The following is a 17,898-nucleotide window of genomic DNA, read 5'->3' as shown; positions in this document are numbered from 1 at the left end:
CAAACATTACATTCTTCAATGTTCATACTCACAGAAGTCTTATGATACAGATATACAGATCCGATTTAAAAATGAGAACACTGAGGCTAAGAAGGTAATTTACCTAAGGTGACATTTAGTAAGTAGTGGAGTCTGGTGTCGAACTCAGTCTGTTTGGCTCTGTAGCATAAGCTTTCAGTAAGAATACAGTTGAATTGACTTCAGTATATTCAGAATAAGTGGAGTGTTCATGTACATAATTTTGTGTAAATAACTAAATTTAAACTGCCTAACATACATGGTATTTTTCAGTTTATGTAGAGTGCTTTCACCTACTTTCCTTGTTTGTTCCTAAGGGGAGTTTTGTGAGGTATTTATTTTTAGCCTGGTTTTACAGTGTACCTGAAGCTCGGGGATATTAAGGTACTTGTCCCATGTTCACAGTGAGTAAACGGGAGGCCAGTATCAAGACCAGAGCTTATTACCATAGTTTTAAAAGGAGCAAGTCTACTGAACATTTCTTATATGCAATCAAGCCAGAATTGCGAATGGAGGACCTTCAGTGGATCATATAAAGTACATACATAAAACAAGTAACCAGTCTGTTTTGAAGCTTTGCATGAACAGAATTTTGTGCAAAACCAGCTAAACTAAGTACCCTTTATGCCTCTGTGTTTTTTCCAGAGTCCTTTCATTTCACCTCATTAAAAATTTTGTGTATTAGATAAATGATGACAGATACAGGGAAAAATCTTTGAGTGTTTTTTGCTCTTTGTTGTTGTTTATTTTTTTTCCCAGGCTGGGAGCTCTTTCCCTACTCACTGGTGCCAAAGGGGAAAGGTACCTTATCTAGAGGACAGAAATGGGTTCCCTAGGTCATTTAAATCTTCATTGTTTGATGGTTGTCAGGACTTCTAAAAACAGGACTTCTAAAAACAGGACTTCTAAAATCTACGTGGGAGCCCTTGTCATCAGTAGAATAGCCTTAAAATAGGTCTAGTTTAATTCTACCAACATTAGTGGTAAGCGAATTAAGATTTATTGAGTTGGACAAGGTCTCATAGTAATTGGTGCAGAGCTGAGATGTGTGTGTATGTGTGCACATATTCTTGTGCATGTTTGTATTTAAAAATGTCTGTTCTGTATCAGACTGGAATATAAATTCCCTTGCCTAATTTCTCTGTTTCCTATTTGATTTTATGCCAAGACCCAGCATTTTTTTTTTTTTCTCCAAGCTATCTGTCTTCATCTAGAAAAGGAAAAAGGAATAAAATTAGATTTTAAAAAAGTCCCTCAGTCAGGGTTAGGGGAGAACAGGGATTATACTTGTGGTTCAAAGAAAATACTCAAGAGTCCGACTGTTATTTCAACTATTGTAATAAAAAGATTGAAAAAGCTTAAAAATTTCAGTGGATAACTGAAGATTTTAGTTGGCTCTGTTCAGCCACTTCTCAGTTGTTAATTTAAATATTTTATGTCAGAGACTTGTTGAATTTCCTCCCTCCTCCTTCCCTCCCTTTCTACCCTTTTCCCTTTCTCCCATTCGCCTTCCCTTCCAGTATGTCTTTAAGGCTAAAATTTCATTTTCTGAGGTTAGAATAAATACAAATATAATAAGTTTTCTTAAAAAGAAGAAGACCAAACTATTATTTTCTCATCAGATTTCTTAATTGTGAATTGAAAATTTATCTAATTCAGATGGTGATGTAACTCAGTCCTCTAAGTTATGTATTTTATAGACTTCCTGGTCCGGAATTTTTTGACTTTTTTATTTTGTTGTAGTAAGAAAGTACTTAACGTGGATTAGTGATCCTGATTTTCAGCCACATAATCTTATCCATAGGGCAGTGACGACTGTGGAGTCAGAGTTGACATTTTCAGAGTTGTTAAGGATTGTGTTAATATTTAGAGTTTTCGAAAGGAAAATCCTTTGCCTTTCCTTCAGTGAAGGAATAGTGAAAATCACACCACTGTATTATGCAGTGCTGAGACAACAGAATAAAATAGCTTTTGAATGTTGTTATTTGCAGGAATTAAGCTTTCTGACAGCTGCGTCTCTTTTTGTTTTGTGGCAGCCATGCATAGAGACAATATTTTAAAATCATTCTCCCTGAGCCAGATATGTATTTTTCATATTTTTTTATGGTTTTAGCCTTCGGAAGCAGGGAAGCAAACATGTTCATCAGGCCCAGAGTTCCACCTCTAAAGAAACTCTTTCCGTACAGCAAATCATAGTTGCTGGTTACATTTTCCATTACAGCTCATTAGAGCCTAATTCTGGGAAGGAAATCTTTCTGTCCGTCTTGACTCCAGCTTATTTCAAAATAAGTAATTTGGATAACTTACCAGGGACTCTTTTGGTTTCTGTGGAATGTATGGGACTGTGAGTTGTGGAAAACAGAGTCTCTAAAGTAGTGAAAGACTTATCTTTCTTGCCTGTTCATCCCCTTTCCCCCTTTTTAAAACTAACAAAGTTTTTAACCCTAGACTTTAGGGAACGTGGAGGAGTGAAAAAGTTTGGGTGGGCTTTGTAGTCAAATCTGTAGATTAAAATTCCACCTTCATCTCTCAGCTCTCAATGCCTTTGGGCATTTGTTTGAAATTGGGTCTTTATGACAACTAAATGGGATAATATAAAAGCTGCCTACATAGTGCTGCTTGTTGATACTGAGAATTGCTTCCAGTTTATTTTAAGCTTGGTGAAAAACTCTAGGCACATTCATGCTAGCAAATACAGATTGCTTGATGTCCATTGCTGTGCAGTCCACTTGTACTTCATTAGAGATAAAAATGCCAAGCTGTATTCTAACTCACCCCCAGCCCCAGATTTGAGCTGTTAATACGGTTCTGATGCATGTTTGGGTGTTGCAGGCTGCAAGGAAAACATGGAGGAGGAAATCAGATTGGGTTGGGGGCAAGATCGACCCAGTAAGAACTGATCTGTGGACAATAAGGTTACCCACTCAGAGCATTTTCTCACCTTCCTTTATATTTCCAGGGGAACTCTGCTCCCAGGGGTTGTAGGACAATTCCCAGGTGTTGGGGGTTGCTCCCCTACTTTGGAAGTTGAATTTTCACACACTGTTTCTTGATGGGGGTTGGTAGGGGGGCATAATAGACCCAACTGTATTAGCAGAGTGAATGTAATGGTTTATTGACCTCCTCCCTACTGTTGGCTTTGCAAAAGTCTTAGATTCTGAGTGTGACTCCATTTCCATTCATTGTTCAGTTTGTGGAGGTTAATGGATTTGTTAGGCAGAAAGACAAGATACGAACGAGTGGAGAAAGAATAAGGCTGGTAGAGCCCACTAAAAAGGACTCAAAGAGTTAACCAAATAAAACCAGAGAGCCAGAAAAGACTCACAGAGTTAATTAGTTGAAGTATTGAAGAGCAGAGAAATAAGAAGAGTCATGCCATGGAAAATCTACTTAGCCTGTGAAAAAGGCCCAGTTTCTTTAACTTAATCTATTCGCTGTTCTTCCTCTTCTTCCAGCCCCTTAATTAAGTAACTTTGTAACCAGGACAGGAGATAGACCTCCAAAGTGTAAATGAACCTATGTGAATGAATGAAGAATGCCCAAATTGGACCAACACAGTCACCTAAATAACCCTATTCTTAAGACAAAACATCAAAGGAATTATGAATCACTTGTATACATTTTGCCTTATGCTGACCCTTACCCAAAAGGCCCTGTAAAACCTCAGACCCTATACTCTTTAAGTGTTCCTCCTCACTGAGGTTGCTCACACACCCCTTTCTCCAAGTGTGTCACTCTCTGTTCTACTCCAAGTAAGTAGAGAAAAGCTGCTGAGAGCTCTAATTTTAGCCTGCAAGTTCCTGTCGCCTGGGCAACCTGGACAAGACTGCAGCTGTATGATCATTCTCTTTAGTAGCTTCCTGAAAATCTCTTTTCTCTGCCTTTGAGAAGTTCTCAGAACATAATCTCATTCTGTCCAGTGCTCTCTGGCTACTCCAAATCCTGGGGTAGTAGAGACTTAGTTTCCATGCCATGCAGATTCAAGCAGACAGTAGAAGCCAGGTGACCCTGGACTTAGGAGTTAGCAAGGGGTTTGCCCAGTGCTAAGCAGGAGTTTAGTGAGCTTCCTTTCCTGCCTTTGTCTACCTTGTCTCTGGCCCACTCCTCCCTTAGAATGTGTTCAAATAAAACTTTCATTCTGCTTTGCTACTGTGTCTGCCTTTCAATTCTTTGTTGCAGCGGGGACAAGAACCACAGCGAGTAAGTTCAACCCATAACAGATTGAGATATTACTATGTTGTGTCTCTCCTGAACCTACAGAGCTTTTTAAAGTTTCTCTGTTTATATAGCTGCAATCAGGTCTAAGCAGGTAGGACCATTTAGTATATTAGTGTGAACATAATGGCAACCTATATATTCACCTCCCCGCAACCAATAAATTCAGGTATGTATATTTTTTTCCTTTTACTAAAACACATGCCTCTGGAAGCTTTTCATATGAGTATTTGTAGCTTCTTATTTTTTTTTTTTAACATTTAAGGAAAAGTGGGGAATTAATACAGGTTGTATGATAAAATTAATAATACTCTTCATCAATTTAAAACATAAAATTTTATCTTAACAGAAGAATTTAATATACCCTTAAGTCAACAATTTAAAACGTAAAATTTTATCCTAACAGAAGAATTTAATATACCGTGAAGTATATTATATGAGGGTGATTTTATAGGTGGGCATTCATCTCCATTTCACACAGTTTTCATAACAGTTACACAAAATCCCCCCTTCCCTCCCTGCTTCTCCTGTGTGCCTCAAATAATAGAGGCCATACAGGGAAAGATTATCCTTAAACTTGATCATTGTGATTTAAATCAACTGCTAATTAAAATGATGTAAGATGTAAATAACTTTGAGTAATGAAGTTGACCGTTTACCTAGAATGGTTTAAAAACATTTCAGGTGTTCGAACTAAGTTAGTTATAATCCTACACTTCCACATTTTAAGATTGTTTGCTCATCTGTCATTGTATAAATAAGGATAATTTTCTTTTAGTGTTAAACTTGACTTATTTTGTTATTTTAACTAGCCGTTCTTAGTGTGTAGTAAAGGTAGAAGTTATTATAGTTTTTGTGGTGGAAAATAAGTGTATTTTGACCCATTAAAGCTGCATTTAAGTATTTAGAGATAATTGCTTAAAAGCCTTGACTTGTCTGTGCCATTTTCTATATTCAGGCATAAAGCTGTCATCGAGAATTGGCAGGGTACACGTTAGTCCCTCCAAGTCAGTTACGTGTACCTATAACTTGTTTTTTAATGGCTGCCTAATCATTCATATTGTGGATGTCCAAGTTTTTAAGACATTCGTTGGTGGATTCACACCATCTTCTGTTTTCAGTTGTGTGGGGACAAGCACTGCCCACATGTAACCTTTGTCCCAGAATAACCATGTGTCACTACGTCCCCCTCCTTCTGGCAGTATACTAAGTATAGGGTATGTTAATTGCCAGAATTTCACCAAACCCAGACCTGCCTTTATTGATCGCAAAATCTTGTTGGAATGCAGACCCCTCTGACCAAGGTTTTGTTCCTTGGGGCGTTGGTTGCACGAGAATAATCCCTTCTAGAAGAATGCATAGTGTAGTTGTAAATCATGTACCCTTGTGGCATGTATTTATTAGTCTTTGTCCTCTCACCCCACATAAGCAGTTACCTCTCTGTCCATGATAGCGGTGTGCAGTCTTGTTCAACCATCTGCCCATATGTAAGTTCCAGTAAACCTTCATGCAGTGTCTCCCTGTCTTTATCTCTGTCTCCTGAGCACTTTCCCATTGCAACTTGCCCATTTGGGCATGCGATTGGACTTGTGATCACACAAGTGGTTAAAATTTTCCAGTTTATGATCTACTAGGATTTATTCAGTGATTCATCAGTCAGGCAACATCTAATCTAGCAGATGGAAGGGAGCTCCAAAGAGTTGTACAAGGGAAGAGATTTTTATAGATCAAAGTGGGCAGGAACAAGGCAGGTACACTGGACATTTGGTGATCAGTGAAAGCAGGGTTCCTTTCCTTATATGGAGCAAAATGACCCCTTGGAGCCAGGTCCAGTGATTTGTGCTGAGCAGCCACATGCTGATTGGCTGATTTAGGTCTTCCTTTTCTTGGGGAGCTGAGCATAGCAACTTAGGTAAGTTTTGGTTTGCTGACATGGGGCTTTGCATGTGCAGCTCCATGTTGGGCCTAATCTGGTTACTTTAACACAGGTTTTGGCCCCTAAACAACACATGTCCTCCAGTCTTTGCCTTCGGACTGTACTGCTTACTACTACCCCTTATAGTCATCTATCCTCCCATGCCTTAACTCCTGGAGCTTAAGACCTTTGTGACTTCACTGCAATCCTGTTGTGATTCTTAGTCGTTTAAATCTTTCCAGTCCCGTGGTCTTAAAGTTCCTTGACTTCCTGTCCTTAAATGATTTAATGTTCCAGTCTGCCATTGCTATCTGCCCATGCCACCCTACCCCTGCCCTGCCCGAGGCCTCCTGATGAATAGTAACTACATGCCCTTTAAAATGGCAATTTCCAGTAGTCCACTCAGACCATTGTCTTCTGTGATTGTAGCTTATTACTCCCTTTGAGCCCCTCAGCTCCCAGTAATTCTGTAGCTCAAACCAGGATCTAATTCCATTGATCCTATCTCCTTTTTTCACAAACCCTTTCCCTCTTCACGCCCTTCTTGACTTCCTCAACTTCCAATTCCCTGATTAGTTACTATAACCACTCCCTTGGAAATAGTCTTAATTCCCCCCACCCCCGCTGCCCCCATTTTGTTCTGGTAAAACCTTATTCTTGAGTAATTCAGCTCTGCCTAATTCCTGTGTTCCACCAGCTGAAACTTGACTGTAATGCACGCAACCATCCTGATTGATCCTACGCTACATCCCTGACCACTAACCTCAAGTGGGCCTTTTGAGCTGCCCGGTGATACCTGTCTTCTACTTACTTCACTCTCGTGTTCTCCTGGATGACTGTTTCATACTTTCTTTCTCCTTGATTTCCTAATGCCATCCTTTTTTCCTCCCTCTCAGCCATGATTTTTCTTCCTAGTCCTCAGGAAATAGAAGCACCCAGAAGAGGATCATTCACTTAACTCCCATGACCACTTCTAGCACCCACATGCATCTGTGCCCCGTTCCTGTCTAAGGCCAAACTCTTCCTCTTGGATACTCCATCCCACCCTCTCTCTTGCCCCAGAATTTGACGATCTTCTCTATAATCCTCTATTTCCACTACTGGGTCATAGCCTGCAGTGCGCTGACAAGCTATGTTATCTCTTTTCTTTAAAACAAAAGAATCTCTCTGTCCTGTCCTATTGTCTGTTTCTCTTTTCCTCTTTAGAGTGCTCTTCCTATTTTCCTGAACTCTTCTCCAGTTAGGCTGGATCCTTATCACAACTCATTTCAGTGTCAACAGTGAACTTCACACTGTCAAATCCAGTATCTGCTCAGTCCTCATCTTAAAAAAATTTTTTTTTATTCTGATAAAATGTGCACAGCAAGATTTATCACTGGAATCATCTTTAAGTGACATTAAGTATGTTCACTTTGTTGAGCAACTGTCACCATCATCTACACAACTTTCCCATCATTCCAAACTCTGTGTCTGTTACCCAGAACTCTCCATTCTCCTTCCCCTCAGCCTGTGGCAAACACTATTCTACTTTCTGTTTCTATGAATTTGCCTGTTTTAGGTATCTCATATTAGTAAACTCATACAATATTTGCCCTTTTGTGTCTGCCTTACTTCACTTAGTGTAATGTTTTCAAGGTCCATACATGTGGAATGTGTCACAACTTCATTTCTTTTTAAGGTTGAATAATACTGAGTTGTGTGGCTCTACCACATTTTGTTTATCCATTTACCCATCAGTGGGGATTTGTGTTGTTTCTGCCTTCTGGCTATTATGAATAGTGCTACTATGAACTTTTGTGTAATATCAAAATGTCTGTCTGAGTCCCTGTATTCAGGTCTTTTGGAAATATACCCAGGAGTGGAATTACTGGATTGTACGGTACTTTCTATGTTGAATTTTTTGAGAAAGTGCTATCCTGTTTTCAGTACTGGCTGCACCATTTTACATGCCCACCAGCAAAACATAAGTTCCAGTCGCCACATCCTTGCCAATACTTGTTATGTTATGTCGTCGTGTTTTTTTTTTTGTTGTTGTTTTTTTTGGTCTCATCTTATTGGGGCTTTGATTTGTACTTCAATCCTTAACTTTGTTGACTATATGTAATGTATAATGTTAATCAGTGTCTTCCTCCTGTAACTACTATATTTGGAGTACAGCAAAGCAGTAGACAAATGGATCTAAGAAACAGAATAGCATCTAGAAACAGGAGCAATTGAGATCTTATTATTGAAGATGACATTTTGATTGATTGAGAAGAAGGGTAGTTTATGTAATAAGAAGTTCAGGCAGTTCATCTGAAAGAGGAAATTAGTTGTCTAGCTTTCTTCCTTACAAAATTTACAAAAACAAGCTCTATGTTGACTAAAGATTTAAATGTAAAAATTATGCAAATACTAGAAAAAAAATATGAGATGATTAGTTTAACCCTGGGATGTATGAGGCCTTCTTAAACTAGAGTAGAAACCTAGAAGAAGCTATAAAGGAAAAGATTAACAGATCAACTGTTAAAGTTTAGTTGCTGAAAGGTAATACTGGTTCTAAGATGTGGCAAAATAATAAAGTACCTTTGACTGGTTTCTCCAGATTTCTCCATAGCTACTTAATAGAATGGAATTAGCCAAAGGTTTTTTATTTTACCTAGTTTTTTCAAAATGCTGTAGACAAATTAAATGCCTAATGATTTGTGGCTGGTACATCTAGGCTGCCTTTGATACCACTGAACACTTATTCCTTGGCTCTCATGAAACTGCCCTCTCCAAATTCTCCTGGTTTATTGGTCTTTCCAGTGGGATTTTCCTCTCCTTGGTCTTAGCACTGGTTTCCTTCCAAAGTTTTCTGTCCTTGAACTTGATTTGGAGATTTCCTACATGTTCTCATCCTCCAACTCATTATAGTTCCAAAATGGGTGCTTCTTCCTCTGACCCCTCTTAACTATAGGTCTTCTGTCTTGCTTCTTTCCCACTACTAGGAAGTTTTTGTAGATGCGTGGGGTTAGGTTGGAAACATTCTGTTAATAGAATAATGTGGAAACTTTTCTGTGGTAATTACATTTTTAATAGATACGGTACAGATGAGTCTTTTACAAAAGCAGGAGATGATAGGATATTGTTTGGGTCCAATATAATAGCTGCTGCTTGATGGGAAAAAAAATCATTTGCCTACTAAGAATTTTTCTTTAGAATTATTTAAAAATGTTTTTGAATTAATATCTTCCTTTCTTCTTCCTTCTAGATTCTTACGGAAATCTGTTAATTCTACATTTTGAGCCCTTATGAATAGCCACGTATCTTCAAAACCATCTGCCATGAAGCTGAAACAGACCATCAACCCCGTTCTTTTATATTTCATACATTTTATAGTATCACTTTATACTATTTTAACATACATCCCTTACTATTTTTTGTCTGACAAGAGACAAGAAAAATCAAATCGAATTAAAGCAAAGCCTGTAAATTCAAAACCTGAATCTGCATACAGATCTGTTAACAGTTTGGATAGTTTGGCCTCTGTGTTATACCCTGGATGTGATACACTAGATAAAGTTTTTATGTATGCAAAAAACAAATTTAAGGACAAAAGACTCTTGGGAACACGTGAAATTTTAAATGAGGAAGATGAAGTACAACCAAATGGAAAAATATTTAAAAAGGTAAGATGATCTTTCGCTGCCTTTGAATTCTCTCTGAACAAAATGTACTCTTAGAAATGGTGGCAGCGGACAAGCCTGACCTGCTGCTATTGGAATTCACTGAAGTGGCAGGAGAAACAATGTAGGAAGGAAACTAGACTGCTCTAATCTCTTTATGTACCTCTAGCACTGGTTCCTTCTGAATTTTCCCAGACACTTTGCAAATGCCCACTGGTGTGGGGCTCTTGTGAGCCTAAGCGTCCATCAGGGCTTGAGATAGAAGGTCTAGAGCAGTTCTGGTGTGAAAACGTATTTCCCGGCCGTTCTAGAGGCACCTGTGTGTGAATGAGACTGCTCTGCGTTTTTGTGGGTGAGCTGCTGTTTCTGATTTTAGTGTAGGTTCCATTGGCTGCTTAATTTTTTGGTAGTTGGTTGTGGCAGTTACAGAGTTTTTCTTTTCTCAAATATGGGATTTGTTACTTAACAAAGAAATGGGATAAGTTACTTAACAAAGTTGCCTGTTTCTTTATCTGTTATTGGAGATAATGATCCTTGTTGACATTTATAAGCATTTATCAGCCTGGCTGCTTTAAAAGCTTTACATTTATCAACTTACTTAAGACTTGCCAGTAGCCCTGTGTGAGTCAGTGTTATTCTCCTTTCTATACAGATGCACACAGAGGCACAGACAGGTTAGGTAATTACCTTAAGGACATTACAGCTAACAAGTGGTGAAGCCTGCACTAGGACCCCTCTTGCTCCATTCTCCTTAAACTAATCCCAGCCTTTCGTGTTGATGCGAAGATGAATCGAATGTGTGTATCCATACAAACATACACACATAATACACTTAGAACAGTTTGTGGCATCTGTGTGAGTGCTCTAGCTTTGATTATTCTTGGGAATCAATGGGCAAAATATATGAGTGAGTACACAGACTACTGTCTTGGAGTAGTGCAGTACTGGGAAGCATAGTAAGTGTAGAAATGGCATGAAAGTGCAGTTTATGGACTAGGATATGTGACTTTCTTATAAGCAATTCTTGAAGTTCCAGTAGATAAAAACTGAAGATAAAAAAAAAAATTTTTTTTTTAGAGGCAGTAAGATGATGTGTAGTTGGTTGATAATTGGTCAGGTTATAGGTTTGACACTTGTATAGGCAAAGTTGTGTTTTCTTTCCTCTTTTTAACTACCTGTGTTATCAGCTGCCTTTTTACTTTTATCAGTCATGAGGGAACTCAGATTTTGGAGGAGAGTCAAGTAATCACACTGGAATGAATTAGGCAGAGCTTCTCCTGTTTGTTACTCATGGCCAGGGGATGTTGTTTGACTTAATCGCCCATTAATTTCGGCCTTTAGCATGGAAATTCCACAGTATTTTTTCTAAACATAAAGGAGATAGCAAACAGGTTAATGTTCTAACTCCTAGAAATTAAAGACATGATTTTAGCTCTAACAACAGAATTTTTAAATGTTCCTCACCTTTAAATAGAGTGATCTTCTATCTTGTTTTTTTTTGTCCTGATCTATATACTTGTTGTTCTGACATTAATAGTGTCTGTCCCCTTACAGTCTCGAATGAATAAGTAATATGGTCACTCTACTTTTAAGGCATATTTCCTATTTCTTTTGCTTAGTTTTGCCTCACTTAAGTGAATTTTTTCTACTTCCAACTTTTAAGATCTAGCTGGAGTTAATTGCAGCTAGAAATTGAAGTCATGTAGTTTACCATGTTAGATTATTCTTTACCCTGTAATTATAATTTGCAAAACATATCATAATGAGGTCTTATTTTTGTCATATTTAGTTGCTATTTTTTATGGTATACTATCCTTGGTTCTATCTTTGAGAGATCTGGTATTTATAAAAGATACAGAAAACATTTTTTTAGGTGCTTAATTTTTCCACTCTTCTGTGCTTCTTATATCTAGAAAAACATTCATTTTTGGCTTTAGATCTAATGCTATTTGAATTCAAAGATTGGATTTTCTTATTTATAGTCTAAACATATGTAATAGAAATTCTATTTCACTAGAAAGCTTAATTTTTCTCCAGTATCCTACACGTATTATAAACATTGTAAGGGCCAGCACTATCTTTCAGTTAGCATTCAAGTATTCAGAGCAGCAAAGTAGTTCCCAAGCTTATAAAAAGGAGAAAAACATGGTAAATATGAAATTCCTTCCTAATTCATGTAACAGTATAATTAGGGTGAAAAAAGTCCCAGAGGTATTATAGTTGTTCCTAAAATGTGCCCAGGTAGCACAGTGTACACAAGGGAAGTCTGTGTCTCCCCACCCAGTATGTGTGTGTGTGACGGGGGATGGTGGGACGGGTGGTGGTGGTGTGTCCTCCCTGTCTTGCCCTGAGCATTGTGCCTTTGTATTCATTATTTATTCAACAGAGAAACATTTGAACTCAAATGTTAAAGTTGGAAGATGAAAAAACTGTTTTTAGTCACTAACCTTTCCTGTCTACCTACTGCCATTGATGTTTGCCATCAACTTGGCATTAGTGATTTCATCAAACTTTTTCCAGAAGTTTTTATATAAACTGGTATAGAAAACATGTTTTTCTTGTTTAAAGTTAGGCTTATTGGGAAATAAAATTTATGTTTAGGTTTTGTGTATAATAAATCAAGTATTTTCTATTAGCCTTACTCAGGAAGAAAGTGTGCTGAATCTCTGGTTAGTTATGACTATAGTTTCTCTTGGTCTGCAAACTGGATGGTGAGTTTATCTCAACTGCATGTTAAACAAGCTGGGCTATTTTTTACCTACTTGGTCTCTTGTAGCAGAAAGAGCACCTGCCTTGTAGGATAGTGAAAAGGGAACCTTTGGCAACCAGCACTTAGACGTAAGAGAGGAGTTGCTTGGGGAGCTTGGACTCTGCTGAGAGCTCTCTTAACAGGAGAGCAGAGACATAATTTTGATGAGGTGTATGGAAGATTTTAAAGTTGCCATATTTAAAGATAATCTTTAACTGGGAGTGAAATCTAATAACATTGTAGTATCTGAAAGTTTCCTTCCTTCTTATTTTGGGAGGCTGAGCTTTGAGGATGATCCCTAGAATGTATCTGATTTAGTTGAAACAAAGATACTCAATCCTTTATTTCAAATTAATGAACTCTGAAGCTTTGCTTCCATCTTGTCCTAGAAGTCTGCTTATCTTCTCAAGAAGCAGAAGAAAAGGCTGGGGTGAGGATTTTGCTCTAATTAGGCCCATGGTACTGTGGCCTTCAGTTTCACTAAGACAGGGACACATAGAAAAACAAGACAGAGAAACTGAGGCTGTTGCATTTGGAGGGTTGGCTTTTTCCATGGCTATTGTCCCATCACTTTAAATTTCATATGGTTTTATAAAACTGGCAGAGTTTAAGCACCTGGAATATATGTTAATATCCTGATTCAAGCCTTCCCAGCAACAAATGTATTGCACTGATGTCTTTTGAAATGCAGAACAGTGAAATGATTAGTTTCCAGAGCATCTTTAAAGTATATATATCTACAATAGAGCAAAGTTGCTAAGAATAAGAATAATTTTACAGTGAAACAGAAAAGAGCACGAGGCTGGATCAAACATTTAGAAATCTAACTACCAGAAACACTTTGAATCTTTTTTCTTACATATTTCACACCCATTAGAAGAAGAAAATAGAAGGAATTACAAAATCATAGTGCTTAGAAAGAGAAGATTTCATTATAGCATTCCCTCTAAAGTGACCCAAAAAGATAGAAGTACTCATTTCTTCTCTTAGGAGCTGACTATGCTTTTTTTCCCCCTCTTCCTCAGTGCCTGTTTTTGTGATATTTCTTGCTTCAGAGTCACATTTTTTATTCTATTTGCATATGTATAGGATACTTATTTCCTGACTTGTTAGGACATTTATATAACTAATGCATATTGGAAATAATGGTCAGTCTTTTGGCCAGGATTTGTGGTTTGGTTATTGCTATCTTGGTTCTCTTTTCCTTGTTCCCCTTCCTGCCATCCCCTTGTTTGTTAAAGGCACCACCGGGTACCAAATGGCTCAAGTCAAAAAACTAGGAGTCTGATTTTTTTTTGACTTACAGCTAACTGCCCACGTGCCCCCCCCACCCCCCCACCTACTCTCCCCCAACTCCCCCAACACTTTTACAGGTCTGCTTCTACTCTTTGTCCCTATTATAATCCACTCACACGCAGCAGTTGAAATAACCTTCTACAACTCTGTTAGGCCACTTACTCACCTGCCCAGTCACTTTGCAACCCCTTTGTGTAGTGCAGCTGAAGCATTGTGATTTAGCACCTGGGTTCTGGAATGAACTGGCTTGGGCTCATATGCAAGTCCTGTCATTTAATAGCTGTGTGATTTACAGGAAGTTATACTTAACTCTCTTGGTGCCTCAGTATTGTCATCTGTAAAATCAGGATAATAATAGTGATATCTCACAGAGTTACTGTGAGAGTTTAATAAAGCTAATACGGGCAGCATGTTTAGCACATACTAAACACTAGTTAAGGTTAGCTGCCCTCATTATCTTGATTATTACCAGCCATCCAGATCTATTGAATATTTTCACTCTCTTGTTCCCTCACAATAATTTGTTTATAATGGTCTTCATTTACAGAGAGCAAAGTTAAATGAAACCAAGTATATCTGTTGAAGATGGCAGGAAAGAGTATAATTTTGACTTTTCTTCTAAATGGTTAAACTTGGAAAAAAAATGTCCTAGTACTTACAGAGGTTAAACTCTCAGTTACCCAAAAACCTGATCTTTATTATTTATTAGATAGACTGTCTTGTTCTTCAGGGTCCTGAATGGTTAAGTATTTCTGTGCTTTTATTTTTTAGAATGTTCTGTGTTACCTCCTTTTCATTTATATAATTTTCTTTTGAGATAGGAGACGCTCATTAGCATGATCAAAGCATCTAATTTCATATGTTTCTTAACAAAGCAAATTATTGAGTTCCTATGTCCTAGGCAGTGATAGTCTGAGTGGTAACATTGATGTTTGCACATGTATATGTCACAGCTCTCATAGAATAAAAACAAAACCAACTGAAAGTGTGAGAGGACAACAAAATATTAGCAAACAGAATTAAAAAATACATTAAAAGGATCATTCACCATGACCTAGTGGGACTTAAATCAGGGATGCAAGGATGGTTCAATATCTGCAAATCAATCAGTGTGATTCCCACATCATCAAAAGGAAGGATTAAAGCCATATGATCATCTCAACATCCATTCATGATTTCATGATTTGAACTTTTCAGCAGAGTGGGTTTAAAGGGAACATATCTCCACATAATAAAGCCCAGATATGACACCAACAGCTAACAGCATACTCAATGGTATTTTGAGTCTGAAAAACTCTGAAAGCTTTTCCTCCAAGATCAGGAAGACAAGGATGCCCTCTCTCACCACTTTTATTCAGTATAGTCCTAGAAATCCTAGCCTTAGCAATCAGATGAAGAAATAAAAAGCATTCAAATTGGTGAGAAGTGAAACTGTTAGTAATTGCAGATGACATGATGCTGTGAGTAGAAAATCCTAGACCGCAGCAAAAATCTATAGTATTAATGAATGAGTTCAGTAAAGTCACAGGATAAAAAATCATTGTAGGGAAATCTGTTGCATTTCTACATACAAATATTGAGCTAGCAGAAAGAAAAAGAAGAAAACAGCTCATTTGCAATTACATCAAAAGAGTAAAGTGCTTAGGAAAAATCTAATGAAGGAGTTGAAAGACCTGTAGTTGATAATTATAGGACATTGATGAAAGAAATTGATAACACTAATAAGTGGAAAGGTAGTCCATGTTCATGGATAGGAAAAATTAATGTTCAAATGGCCATAGTACCCAAATAAATCTACGTTTGGATACCAGTGGCATTTTTCACAGAATTAGAGCAAGTAATCCTAAAATTTTTATGGAATCACAATCCCAAATAGCCAAAGTAATCTTAAGAAAGAAGAGCAAAGCTGGAGATACTATGCTTCCTGGTTTTGAACTACAAATTTAAAATAATTAAAACAGTATGGTACTGGAATGAAAACAGGCACATAGATCAATGGAACAGAATAGAGAGCCCAGAAAAACCCATGCATATATTGTCAATTAATATATGATAAAAGAACCACGAATATACAATGGGGCAAAAACAGTCTTTTCAATAAATGACACTGGAACAATTGGACAGCTGCATGCAAGAGAATGAAACTGGATCACTGCCTTATACACAAAAACTTGAAATGGACTGAAGACCTAAACACAAGGCCTGCAATCTTATAAAACTCCTAGAAGGAAACAGGAATAAACAAGTTGGAACTATATCAAACTAGAAAACTTCTGCACAACGAAGGAAACCATCCACAAAAAGAAAAAAAAAAGGCTGCCTACTGAATGGGAGAAGATACTTGCAAACAATATATTTAATAGGCGGCTAATACCCAAAGTACATATCCAAAGAAGTGAGAACTAGGCACCAAAAAACAAATCATCTGGTAAAAAAAATGGGCAGGCGACCTAAAGATACTTTTCCAAAGAAGATACACAGATGCCCAAAGACACATGAAAAGATGCTCCATATCACTAATCATCAAGGAAATGCAAATCAAACCACACTAAGATATCATCTCACAACAGTCAGAATGGCTAGTATCAAAAAAAAAAAAGCATTGGTAAGGATGTAGAGGAAAAGGAACCCTTTTGTACTACTTCTTGGTAGGAATTTAAATTGGTGCAGTCACTTTGGAAAGCAGTATGGGGGTTTCTCAAAAGATTAAAAATACAAATACCCTAAGACCCAGCAATTCCACTTCTGGGAATTTTCTGAAAAAGAAAATCGTCAGTTTGAAAAGACATGCACTACTGTGTTTATTGTAGCATTATTTACAATAGCCTGGATATGGAAGCAACCTAAGTGTTCATTGATAGATGAATGGATAAAGAAGTTGTGCCACATTATATATGATGGAATATTACTCAGCCACAATAATGAAATCTTGCCATTTGTAACATGGATAGACCTAGAAGGTGTCATGCTAAGTGAAGTAACTCATACAGAGAAAGGTAATACCATATGATATCACTTATATTTGGAATCTAAAAAACAAACAAGAAAACAGACTCATAAAGACAGAGGACAGACTGGCAGTTGCCATAGAGAAAGGAGGGAGGGGGGTGGGTGAAATAGGTGAAGGGGATAAAAGGGTTCAAACTTAAAATTACAAAATAAATTAGTCACAGGGATGAAAGTAAAGCATAGGGAATATGGCCAATTATACTTAATTTTTTGTATGTTGAGCAGATGGTAACTACACTTACTGTGAGCAGTTAATGTATAAAATTGTTGAATCACATGTTGTACACCTGGTAGCAACTATATTAAAAAAAGAAAAAAAAGGAAGGTGGCCATGAGGATCACTGCAACCCTACCCCTAAGTTTACAAATGAGGAAACTGCTGCAACACTCTGCTGTGGTCATTCACATAGCCACGCATTTTCCTGTTTACAGTAGGAAAACTGAAGATATTTATGTCTCGTAGGTCACTGTTAAGAATATTTAAGAGGCGGTGGCAAAGGATGTTTGTGTTGAATGGTGATCAGAACAAAAGTCGTTATGGGAACTAAATGATCAAATGGATATAGATTTTTTTTAAAGCAATCGTTTTAAAAAATGAGGCTGCTAGATGAAAGAGAGTTCAGAAGGGACCCCCTCAAGGACCAGAGAGAATTGAAGCTGTATTTAATTACACCATTCATTCCACACATTCAGCAAATAATAGTTGAATGCTTGCTGTGTGCAAGGTACTGTTCTGGCACAACGGAGATGACAGTGAGCAAGACACACAGATTACTCTCATGGATCTTGTTTGGGAGGAAGAGAGACAACAAATCGAAAGCAGATTTAATAACTATTATGAAGAAATAAAGCTGATGGGAGATCAGGGATAGCCTTTCTGAGTAGGTTATGGCTAAGTAGAGGCCTGAACAACGAGGAGCCAACTTTGTAAAGATTTGGGTAATGAACTTTCTGGGTGGTGGGACAGGCTAGAGTGGTGGCTTTAAGAAGAGAAGGAGCCCAGGTGGGGGAGGTTCATGGGGTGCCAGGCTTCAGAAGGCCTCTGGACC

The 17,898-nt window shown here is 37.7% G+C and overlaps 1 protein-coding gene across 2 annotated transcripts in view; it reads left to right on the top strand.

Moving 5' to 3' along the window:
• Positions 1–17,898, top strand: part of ACSL3 (acyl-CoA synthetase long chain family member 3) — a 64,058-nt gene that overhangs the window by 25,165 nt on the left and 20,995 nt on the right. The window contains exon 3 of one of the 2 annotated variants that reach the window (XM_036913927.2): positions 9,381–9,798. In XM_036913927.2, coding sequence (XP_036769822.1) covers positions 9,421–9,798 — 378 coding nt within the window. In that variant the 5' untranslated portion in view covers positions 9,381–9,420. Of the gene's footprint in view, positions 1–9,380; positions 9,799–17,898 lie in introns of those variants that run through there. The other variant, XM_036913945.2, reaches the window with a different exon arrangement.

Source organism: Manis pentadactyla, chromosome 6, assembly GCF_030020395.1.
Source record: "Manis pentadactyla isolate mManPen7 chromosome 6, mManPen7.hap1, whole genome shotgun sequence".
NCBI lineage: Eukaryota > Metazoa > Chordata > Mammalia > Pholidota > Manidae > Manis > Manis pentadactyla.
Note: the sequence above shows the minus strand (reverse complement) of the source record. Positions and strands in the feature narration are given on the sequence as shown.